The sequence below is a fragment of the Echinococcus granulosus genome, assembly GCF_000524195.1.
Source record: "Echinococcus granulosus chromosome Unknown EG_S00008, whole genome shotgun sequence".
Lineage (NCBI taxonomy): Eukaryota > Metazoa > Platyhelminthes > Cestoda > Cyclophyllidea > Taeniidae > Echinococcus > Echinococcus granulosus.
In genome coordinates this window covers 1,258,396-1,270,762 of record NW_020170388.1, presented here as the reverse complement: position 1 = coordinate 1,270,762, position 12,367 = coordinate 1,258,396, and the positions used below count along the sequence as shown (strand labels likewise).

At 36.2% G+C, this 12,367-nt stretch overlaps 1 protein-coding gene across 1 annotated transcript in view; it reads right to left on the bottom strand. All coding sequences in view use genetic code 11, as the record gives it.

Moving 5' to 3' along the window:
• Positions 1-8,355: 8,355 nt before the first annotated feature.
• EGR_01994 (Ras-related protein Rab-37) overlaps positions 8,356-12,367 on the bottom strand; it is a gene marked incomplete at both ends in the record, with an annotated part of 7,647 nt that continues 3,635 nt past the window's right edge. Inside the window, 3 exons of the mRNA XM_024491243.1 lie at positions 8,356-8,472; positions 10,172-10,275; positions 12,187-12,295. Of these exons, the coding sequence (XP_024354386.1) occupies positions 8,356-8,472; positions 10,172-10,275; positions 12,187-12,295 (330 nt within the window). The remainder of the gene's footprint in view (positions 8,473-10,171; positions 10,276-12,186; positions 12,296-12,367) is intronic.

Here is a 12,367-nt window from a genome sequence, read left to right as displayed (position 1 = left end):
ATATTTCATTTAAGTATTTCTTGTGTGTTAATTTTTTGTCTAATTTGCTCCTTATAATATCAAGTAAAACGTCAAAAATGGTCGCTAATTTAATAAAACTATCTTTAGAATCTCACAAGCATCAAATCATCGTCCAAGATCTGATCAAGATTTTTACATTATAGCAGGTATAATCCATTTAAATGGATTAATAGAGTAGAATCTTATTAAAAAAGTATCATGAAATGCACATTTGCTAGACCCTTATATATTCGAATTTTTCCTTTAAAAGAAGATTGTAGTGCGTTTAAGCTCATAATCTGCAGACTCAAAATGTCGGCTGTTGTGGACCCGTCCTACCTCCTGTGTTGTGACTGCATTACAGATTCAGTGGTGCTCTTCTGTCCTCATACACAGATTATTCGAAACTCTGACACTTAGCTTAGGTGGTGAAATCACCATTTCATTGCTGTGGGTATACTTTTGCCTTTGTAAGAGAAAGAAAAGGTGTGTTTGTTTTTTTCTAACAAAGCGCAATCAGTATATACAGATGGCTATGCCCCAAGATAGTGGCTTTATCCCACCAGAAGGAAGTTTCGATACTGCCTTTGAATCTTGAACTTTCCCAAAACTAAGATAGCGTTGTTGTATTTTGCGCTTTTTACCCCAAGATTGGTTTCCATTTCAAAAGAAATTGAAAGCAATCAGTAAAAGGCTGTCATTCAAATTCTAACATTCAGCAGATATCATCTACGCCACGGCTACTGTGCGCATAGTGGAATGCGTGTCACAGATTTTAAGTAGTTGTTTTGACATCCCATTTTGCCTGTCATAAAGAGGCATTTACTATTATAAACTTCTATCCTCTTTAAACTACTTGGCATAAAACTACTTCTTATACGCATCCCCTAATCCAAAATATTGATTCCACAGTTCATAACAAAGTCCTTTTTATGTAGCGTCTTTGAGGTTTATAGTGCTCTGCAATCATTAATATAGAAGATAAAATTTTAACATTTCACTTAAATAAAGCCTTATTCTAAATTTTCCTCAAGTTGTGCATAAAGTCTAATTTTTTTGGAGACCTATTGCCTGTCGCGTGGATTTTATGATAGCTTCTGGCCTTATGTGCTAAAAGGGATGACACTTTTTAATAGATGTTGATAATTTGGCCATTTGTTTGCAATAATCACACAAAAAGTCTGACTTCTACTAAATACCATTTCATTTTGTACGTAAGTAAAGTATGACCAAAATGAACAATGGACAGTCGATTAGGGTGCGCTGCTGTTGCTGCTTTATATCTTAGGACAGCGTTTAGTGGCTGGAACTACATTTGAAGAATATTTGCCCAATCTTTACATTCCATGCTTCCTGTGAAGCGTGTGTTGGTGCACTCTTTATCCTTTAACATGTTCGTAGTGGGTGTAATACATCCTGCTTGCCGCTCTTTAATAAATGCAAGGGCATTGCTTATAGAAGTTTGACCTGGTGGTAGCCTCTAGTGTAACAAACCATGTTTAAGTCAGACAAGTTGGCAATTGTCAAGGAGTATTTGTGACTCACAAATCAAAGCTTTGCCATTAAAACTCTCATTTTAGGGATTACACTGGAAAACCACATATGACTTCAAAGTCTGAATTTTTTCTTTCATATACATTCTTTGTGTTGGATAAATATTTGCTTAATTTGGCCAAAAGCTGTTGCAACAGCTATCAAGCTGAAGCAATTCAAGGTACTGTAAATATTTACTTTCTCCAGAAAATCATTGCCAAGTATGTTAAAAGCCTGCTATAACCGTTTACAATTAAATTTGGCATTTCTTGGAAAATCCACTTAGTTTAATGTGCGAAATTGCATTACATACATATATATATATATGAGGTATGATTTTGTAACGAAATGTCATAACTTGACGCAAAGCTGCAAAAATTTGGAAATTACTTCTAGTGAATTCTACCTTTGGCTCTCAAAATATCTGTTCGAGTACAGAGGGTACTTTGTTTACTTTTGAAAAACTTAGTAGTTTAGTCCTACGTAATTTCTTTAAAGGAAAATTTCTTAGCTAAAGATATTGAGTTTTATTTTGTGGCTTCGACGTGTTAGCTGATGCTCAAAAATGTGAGCATTTAGTATTTTTTATTTATGCGAACACATCTCATCCAAGCAGAAATGTTGCATTATATTATTTTAGCATTTAGATTAAGGCAGTAAGAAAAGCTGTCACTTAATTCACTAGCAACGCGACATTAAAATCAAGTGTTTGTGTTATGTATCATGTGTAGCCTCAACATAATAGCCACTAATCTAGCAAACACATATATAGGCCTATTATTTTGCCTAATATTCTGGAATTTATTAAAAATATAATGTTCTCGCCATTAAGACTTTTATTGCTGACATGAGTAATGGACGCAAGACGAGTTAGTGTTGGCCTACTGAAGAAGTTGTGTCAAAGCGGCAGATGGAATGCGCAACCACTTTTATGGAACTAGCATTTATGTGCTTATGATGGATTATCTCTGCTACACTCCATCCCTTGGTATATGTGATAGTGGTTGCGCATGAGTGTATTGTTGTCAGTGTATAGTGACATACAAAGAAATAATTGCCTAGTATTAATATTCCAATCATCCTGAAAAGAAAGATTTAGGGATGACCATTACCTTAATTAAGAAAGAGATCACTACAGGGAGTCTTTTCTTGTTTCAGGACAAAAAATACACTTAAACGTTAGGAACTCGTACTACAAACAATGGCTTTGCTCAATTAAAAGTTCATAAAACTTGTCTAATGCTCCAATTACTTGTAACATATCTTATATTATTTCATATCGTATCTTTCTGCTATCCTACAAGATTTTGATTTAAAAAAGCAAGGGTTTAACTTGGCATTGTGTTTTACTATTCGACAGAAGTCTGGTTAAACTTAAGACACACATACATATTACAGCACGAATTATGTTGTAAGCCCCATTTTATGGATTAAAGCCAATTTTTACATATCCTTTAAAATTAAAAAGGTCTTTTAATGTTGGTTTTGATAAAAATATTGTTCAACATTAAATAAAGTGTAGCTGAAATGCATGATTGTAACCTGATATTTACACTCGGTAGTTTTAGTGCCCACATATTTAGGGATGCTTGATGTAATATTGTGGTTATGCAAAGGCCCCGACACAGAAAACTAGATATACTTGCATAAATTTCAGTTCTTACTTTTTCTCCTAACGACCCAAAGCAAGCCAAATACTTTGGGTAGGAAATTGTAGTAATTATACAAGCCGAATCTATTTATTGAAGTTCTTGGAAGTAAATTTATACCACTCTAACCCACAAAATTTTTTTAACTTTGTCTAATGAATGAAGCCATAGTTTGGTGGTTTTTATGAATTAATGCAGTGTTGACATAGAATAAGCATTTTATCCCACTAGGGCAATAATTCAATGTGTGATTACAAGCAGCTTCCCTGACACTCGAGAAAATAATCACTTTAGTGAATACTGGGTAATTTGAATGAGTGCAAATTGCCTAAGGCTATGAATTAATTACAGGTAATCAAAAAAGTATTTAAAGCACATCATAAATGAAGGCCATCCTTTCTTCTGTTAAGTAGCTATTTGGTTTTCCTACATAAAAAGCGCTGTAAGTTAACAGAGTCCATGCGAATACCGGGTACGTACGCAGAAACATGAGATGCAGAAGTGCTCGAATGGAGTCAACACAACAGCAGTAGTACTTGCCTAAGCTAAGAAAAACATCTTTTCCCAAGCTAAACAATGAGAAAACTTGACATGTTTCTGTTCTGCTTAAGAGTAAGTTAATTCTCAGTCCTTAAGGTCAAATTCTGACCCTCTTTTTATGGCATGCGTCCACTTATTAGTAGTAGTACTTCCTGCAAATTCCTTTCGCTATTTGTGTTGGTATTGTAAATTAAATCATAAAGCTCCCTTTCATTTTGCCTTTTATAGTGCCAAGGGCATCGGTATGGAAAGCAATTGTGCTAAAACATTTTAAAAAGGCAATCTAAACGTAAAAATATAGTTAAGTTTGCATCAACAAATAAGTGCTGCAATCAAAACAATAAATTATGGTCCAAAGTAAGCAATTATAATACGTGAATAGAATGAGTGGATCTAACCATGGCTAGCAAACATAGTCGCTTCTTAAGAATGGTACATAGGATGCAACAGATCTAGACAGAAAAATAAATGAAAGTTTTTATTTCGATTAAGTGTGCTTGATAAGGGGACAAAGTAACATTGCTCGCATGTGATCTGCTTGACCTATGCTATGATGAGTTCTAGAAAGGCCCCAGGAAAAATGCAGTATCGGAAGGTTTCTTCTTTTTGGTACAATATGACTTTCCCTTCCTAACAGATGCGATTGTCTTTTGAGTTGAGCATCAAGTAAGTTTGTGGGGGTGAAAAAGAAAGCGCATAGCAACTTTTGCCAGAGGCAAAAATAAACTTCTCATTTCTTGGTTCTATAGCAGTCCACTATGTCAAACAGCGATGAGAGGCTATATATTACGGTCAGTCAGTTCAAGCAATATTTACCGCTATCGTTGTGACTACTGTCAAAGGAATAAAAAGATTTTTGGATTATGCCGTGTTTTGAGCTATTTCTATATATTTTAAAAACACTTTGACTTAATGAGTCGTCTTGTGGGACTATTGCAAAGGACAATGGACCATGTTAGCTACCGATAGTAGTTGAACGCGGTAGATACAGGAATTATTCAACCGCTTTAATCTGCGCAAACTCCGGCCATTTTTATTGGGTTTACTTCAATGAGACTTAATTATGCCTAAATCTGCCTGATATGAGCAACTGTTAAATAAAAAACAGGTGAAAAATTGAAATCACTTGTGATATATTTCTCCAACTTTTCAATTTTGATAACAGTTTATACTTTATGTCAGTTTTATGGAATTTAACTGGCTATTCACCACGCAATTTAGGAGTGGGATGATCCATGTTGGTCGCAGAGACGGCTGATTTATAGACACTTTTAGCAACCATGCGTGTTTTTGATGGCAATTAAAAGTGAGGGGAAATTTATTTAGGATCTCCAAGCAATTGTTGCCAATCCACTTTCACCCAATCAAATGCACTCAAATCGGACCCATTTTGTGCAGATCTAACCAAATATAAATTAATTTCATAGGGATAATGACTTGCATATTGTCTGAGGAGGATGTGGAAGGGGCTAAATAATACAATTTAAATATGACATTGGATTACTCAGAGATATGTGTTCCGAAAATGCAATATAGGGACCTTTAACTGTTGATAGTGGAGCAAGAGGCCAATGCTATCACAAATTCAAGAAATCGGAAATTTTATGTCAAGGATGATTTACATTGATGTATTGTTTAAAGTTTGTAAGGATTCATTTCGCCCACACCAACATCAACTTGTAGTGTTCGGACTTGTAAGAACCCCTTTTTGTACAAACTTGAAAATTGTTAATCAAACAAGCATTGTTGGACGCACCCAAATTGTTCACTTGCACTTCATTTTACATCGCCATGACGCCAATCACTTTGTCTCCAAAAATTTTGCTTGCATTGTGCGTTTGAGGAGTACTGCACAACCAAATGATTTTAAAAGATTTCTTGCAAAATTCAAACAAATATACATTAACCCAGTTTGGTGTATTTTTGGTGCCATAAAAGGTTCCTTTAGCTGAAAAAGTAAGTAATAGTCACTTTGTAGATAAATTTTATTCCGATGAGGCAACGCATACCCTCGTGCTACCATACTGACCTATGGGTAGATTTGCACTTAAGAATGAGATAGAGGCGTGAGAGAAGGCGATATTGTTCGATGAGAGTGAATATTTTAGCTTTCGTTCTGTTTGCAGCGAGTTGAGGAGTACGAAGTCGATTATGACTTTAGAAGTCCTATTTGGTATACCTGTCTACAGGAATTCATTTAGTGTTCCGTACTCGCATCATACTGAGTTCCTACGGATTTTCAAAAAGTCAGAGATTGAATAATATCTTGCCTGTCTTCATTGGAACCAAGGGATTTCAAGCTGCATGCCAGCATACTAAATGGTTTCATTGAAATTTTTCAAACGGTCTAATAAATTACCGCAGACATTGCCATTGAAAAATAGCTAATAGGAAAACTATCGCAGGTGCCTTAATTTCTGGTTTTGTATTCAGAATGCTAGTCTACGGTTATCAAGCACCAAATCAATCAATGCAGCATAGTAGTATGAGTATTCCGGAAGTATATTCAAGTGACAATTTTAAAAACTGCACAATCTTGCAACAATAACAAAAAAAATTAATTAGTTTTGCATTCAAAAATAATTACAAAATCTTAAGGTTTTAGAGTTGACATCGGCAAAGTGGAGCACAGTGTGTCACAAATTGCTTTCAAGGGTGAGAGAGACCTTTTCGCTCATTTAATAGTTTGTGAACATGTGTGGCGGATTTTAGTGCTTTATTTATAGGGATTTAGCATTTACATCACTAAAATTTGTATATTGCTGATTTCAGTGCTTAATCTGAGCATACTTAACCAAGACTGCGAAAAATAAGAATTCTTTAGGAAACTGGCGATAAAATGCGCTAATATAAAACTAATTCTTTTATTCTCAAGGTTTCTATGGTTAAATATCCGTTACTTGGTTTCGCAATATTCCCTGGATATATGTGCCTTCTTGGAAACCGTACCCTTGTAACAAGCTTTAGAGTAAAGTTTGTGCATTCCCAGTAGCAACATGCATGTATTTTACAAATGAGTTCCCCACAGACCTCAAAAATTTTGGCATCTCACTCAACGAATCTACTTATACATTCAAGACTGCAAAGATATTTAATAAAATCTCTCTTTACACAGGCCACTTCTGTATATGAACAGTGGTTGTTGAATGTTGGCTCAACTGCCCCCTGTCTGACCAGGACTTACAAGCAAGGGGCATATCAATGGACAAGTTTTCAAACATGTTGCAACATTCAGAGGACAATAAAGTCGTATCGCCAAAGGATCGGAAACAGTGCTTTGCCAATTACTGCCTGTGCACCAAGTGTCGTGACATTGGAAATGCGCCGAATAATCGTAAACGCCTGACATAAAATTGTTCGCGCCGTGTAGGAGGACAAGTGGACTACTCAACAGAAACGTACCAAATGTATTTATTTAGGAGCCAACTCATGACGAGCCAGTGGCATCAGTAATACAGTATGTTGTCATTCACTCTACTTTTCTGTCTTCTATTTACACTGCTGTGATTTTGGAAGCTCTTCTAGAACCAAACGAAATTTCGGCAACCATCTCCTATGGTAATAAATTCACAAATTCAGTAAAGTGAATAACTGCCAACATGGGAAAATGAAATAAAATCTAAATAATAAATATTTGCTAAGTTGAGTGGGGCATTTGAACTCTATAGTCAAATCAAAAACAAGCGGCCTCATTGTCTTTTTTGTGAACAATGTGGATAAATTACTACTTACATCACGTCATGCCAATTTTTAAAGTGACTCGGAACTTGATGTATTCTTAGGCCACATTCCTTCCGTAAGTGTTTATGTATCCATGTAGAAACGGATAGCCCCGTCTTCTTAATCAAGCTAGAAAAGTGATCCGCACGTAAAAATTTTGCAAATGCAATTCAAAACAAAGCCAAGAACATAGTTTGTATTTGAGCAGAAAAAGGGCTCCAAAATTTGGCCGGTAGGAGAAGGTAGATCTTTCAACAACATGACTTCATCAAATGAATGAAACGTTGCTTTATTGTGTCTGGCTCTTCCGCCAGTGAAATTTGCCTCGACTGTTCCATTTTTCTGCCCGGATTCTCCGTACAATTATCTACCCCTCTAGTCTCTCTCTTATGAATGAGACTCCTGCAACAGATATAACAGTTAAAATTGATTTGGCGATTTGTGTGTTTGATTCTGTATTCTCCAATTTTTGTGAAATTTAAAAAAGTTGATTAAATGTATTTAGAACTTTTGGACAAAATAGCACATGAGCTTATTAGTTTCAAATCAGGTCCTAAGTATTTTTGCAATTTTTTTAAACCTCATCGAAGAGGCTATTTGGGCTGACAGAAATGGTTGACATTTAATTGCTGATCCAAAGAGAGTTTTGCTATTGTTCCTGCCTCTGGATTGGCCGTATAAATGGTGCTTGAGGGATGTAGAATTTCACTGCATCCTCCAAGGAAAAGCAAAACTTTCGTCAATAGACGCGCTGTTTGACTCTACTACGTAGACTTGGCAACTCTCAAGAGCCTTTTTAGTAAAAGCTTGAATATTTATGATTTATGTACATTGCTAATTAAATGACCAAAAATCTACAACAAGCTAACAGGATTTGCTTGATTTCCTTAGCTCATTTAGTTAAAACAGAGTTTCATTCTTCGTCACAAAACCTTAGGAGAAAATCAACTTGCTTTGTTATGGAAAGAAAGGCGGAGTCAACATTTGTTCCGGCTTTTGCACTTGTTTCCAAAAAGAGGGCCCCATTTTCCTAAAAGGAGCGTTAAATAAAGCAGTACTGGTGACATTCAGCACAATTTTTAAAGTTTATTTGAATTAGAAATTGTGACAAAGGAGGTTACTTATTGAGGTTAAATTTGACATTTCTGGCTCGGATGTTTGCTAATATATTTTTGACAGACTTGAAAACTTGGAATTATCCTCATTTTGCCTACAGCCGTTCCTTCTGTTTAATTACTAATAATATCTTCATTATGGACGTTTTTCGAAATGATACAGCAATAACAAATCATTTTAATCAGGGTGCAAAGTTGCTTCTGAACCATGTAGTGAATTAATATGTGAATTGTTTGCTGTCCTCATTTACGTTTAACCTTGTGATTACTCGATTTTAAAGAAGTAATTTCACATTTAAAGAGATAAAATTTTAGTTCCAGATGTATGTTGGATTGGATTTATCCAATTTTTTAGCTAATAATTTGTGTTTTACTTTTTACATGAGATTTTCATAGCACAGCGTTGTGTTCATAAACTGTAAAGAAAGTGAGAATAGCGAATTAAAGAACTGATGCAGGTGGATAGTTTAAATATAGCCAAGAATCTGACTTAGAGTATTATTTTGACATTAATTACTACACTGTGAGAGAATTCATATTTTGTTTTGGCGGCAAAAGATACTCTAAACACTAGCTTGTATTAATGGCCCGGGAAGTAACATTCGCCTCTGTTCTCGTGGTGACTAGACGTCAAACCGAAGGCATGTTGACATTGAGTGATTTACGTAATTAAGATGTTTACACGTTTTGTCATTTGGGATAAAAACACAAAAATGTACTTAGACAGTGTCAACCGTTTTCCAATGCTAAGGTAGTTTGAATGGCTGCGCGGTGACAGTGGCCCCAAAACTAACAGCGATTTCCACTGCGTGGGCCCTATGCACGTTAAAAGTTTAAGAGGTCAAAGCTTTGATAAAAATTAAGGTTTTGCAAAAATTTTGGAGCAAGTGACATGTATAAAATGAGCAGACTGTATTATTTACAAAAAATTATTGCGATTGCGTTTTGGAAAAATTTTGCTTATTTCGGGTAGGAGCTTAGCAAATGTTGGTAAAAATTTTGATAATAGCCACTTTCATGTTCAGAAAAATGAAATGATGAATTTAAACGCATTATACTTTACAAAGAATACGCAGTCAGGTATTTGGGACAGCAGATTGCTTTGAAGGAGGATATTTATACATGGGGTATAATTTTTGTGAATTGTTTCGCCAATACTTCAACCTGTGGGAGGCATGTTATTACTACAATGCAACCAAAAAGGAAATTACAAGATTTGTTGTAAAATTTAAGAAATATACGGAGGGGACTCCAATACTACATCACTACCAAAAGCAGCCTAACTTCATAAAGTTAAAACATCCCATTCAAAGTGGCAGGCTTCCACTATTACGGCTTCTAGAGATATATAAGGTAAGGCATTGTCACAGTAAAAGCGCTATGGACAATTCTTTGAGCCAACACGAACAGCTGGTCAGTGCGCCTCCTTCTGTTTCCTTTTGTTCTGATTTAGGGAAAAAAAGTCGTGACTCAAAAATGAGTTGAAGTCTGTTTAATTGGGTCATTATTTGGAGGCGCCATAGGGGTATTATTTATCATTATAAGTTACTATTATTATCTGTAACTTGTCAACGACTTCAGTTTTATAAGTGTGATTACAAAGTAGCAACATACGGCAGCTAGGGAGGCGCCATCATGCGTCTTAACTGCGCGTTTCCCAGAGTCGTCCATTTTATTGCCCACAATCGCCACTACTGTTGAGCTCGGTGCATGCGAGCCTAAATCGTGCAGCCAAGACTTGAAATCAAGAAAAATAAAAAGATTTTAGTAATTCAGGTGCAGTACTTTTCCTTATTGACACACAATAGTTTGTATGAGTCTGCATTTACGTAAATTGTTAACAAAATCTCCGGTTTTGACTAAGCAACTTCTGCAAATTTCACCACTTCTCTTGAAATAGTTCACAGCTTGATACCCTTAGCAGAGTGAAAGGTTGTACATTTGTTGTAAACCATTTTTTGGGTAGATTATTTATTTTACTAAAAAACCATTCACACTCTGTCAAAAGGCGTTTTTAACTTCCAAATATATTTTTAGTTAAAATGCATTGTTTTTATTTTCATATGTCGGCGATACATTTTCTGTCCTAGGATTGTACCCTCCTTCGACTTCAGGAAAGACTTGGGGAGCGAGCTCCGTGGCAATCAAAACCAAACCCTATCCTCTAAGGTAGCTACTCTGATTTTCATTACTAACTACTTAACGTGACATCAGCTTTCGGCGACCAACCCCGTTCCATGCCCTTCATGAATCCTATTAACAGCTAGATTAACATTAGCCGTATACCATCTGCACAATTTCGTTACGAAGCTGTCTGCGGTGACTGCATGAAGATTCAATGAGGTGGACACGTGATGCTTCCTCCATCTCTCTACTAGCTGAATAAAACACAGATAGGCATGGCTGGACAGCATGGCAGTGAGAACCGAGAATCAAGATAAAATAAATGCGAGACCTTATTCACACGAATGAATGAATGAATGACTCTGCATTCAGATCCGTGTATTTATAACTAGCCATGGACATACGAGGTGGCTGGCACAATCTGTTCCCACAATACAGTCTTCGAAGAAGACGAAATTTTAGACACAGTGGAGCTGCCGATTGAAGTCATCGACGTTGCAGTCAAGCATTTTCTTAGATGTGCGCAAATTCGACGGGGCTTTTTGTAGAGGCATCGAGTGCATTGTTATAATATACGCGGGAGGTTGACCAAAGGGAAGTACCTCGATTGACGCTCCGAAGAAATGAGAGACTGCGCGACAGTTTATTCGTTTCTTACACTCTTTGTTTTAGGTGTCGTGGGCATTTGATGCTGCGCGATTGTATTTACGCACGGTGGCATGGCCTCTGGGCATTGCCAATAGATCGAATGATAACTAGTCTAGATAAAACAATTTCGAGGATGGATAATAGAATAAGTCAAAGATTTTTTTGACTAAGAAGGATTAATTTTTTCCTGACAATGCCTGAACTGGTTTGCCTAACACTGGAATGCACTTAGTCATTAATGTTAACAGCACAGCTAATTCTTTGCTTGTTCAGTTCACATTAGCCCAGACTAGCAAAAACAACACAAAACACCATACGACAGTGAACACAGATAACCTTGATATTGACAAAGGTCTCCTGTTTTGTGACGTCATATACTAGCATTACGGCTGAAAGGAACAAACAGACTTAATTGCAGCAGATTAATGCTAGGGTCAGCAAATGTGATTTCAAGGAGAAATATCACTCATGGCTAGTTTATGGTTTCAAAACTGGTGCAATTTTTGAAAAAAGTACTAAGGCAGTATTCATGCAGTGGGAATCACAGCCAATGGCAGCCGAATATTTCTCAAGATGGATCGCTATATCATCTGTGAATCTGAGTATTTTACGTGTGCTCTGTAATATTTGAATCTTATTTTACTATTGGAATGACTTGCTATTGGGCATTTTTACGCAGCACTTTATTTTTACAAACCAAATATTTATGGATTGCAGATTTATATAAAAACGAACACTAATCGATTTTGTCCTTAAGTAACCCTGGTTTTTACTTCTTCAAAGTTACCTGTAGTCTTCTAAGCAATTTTTAAAGCCGAGCTTTAGAAATTGCATGTCATGTTTGAAAAAAAACGCACCATCAGCATCACGATAGTAGGATTTCGTGAGACTTCGAAAGCGTTCCTGCCCTGCGGTGTCCCATAGCTGCAATTTCACCAACTTTCCCTCACAACTGATTAACTTTGTCTATAATGGAAAAGACAAAATTTTTTGGCATCAATTATGCGTCATTCATGCTTGACTCGTCTGCATACATCG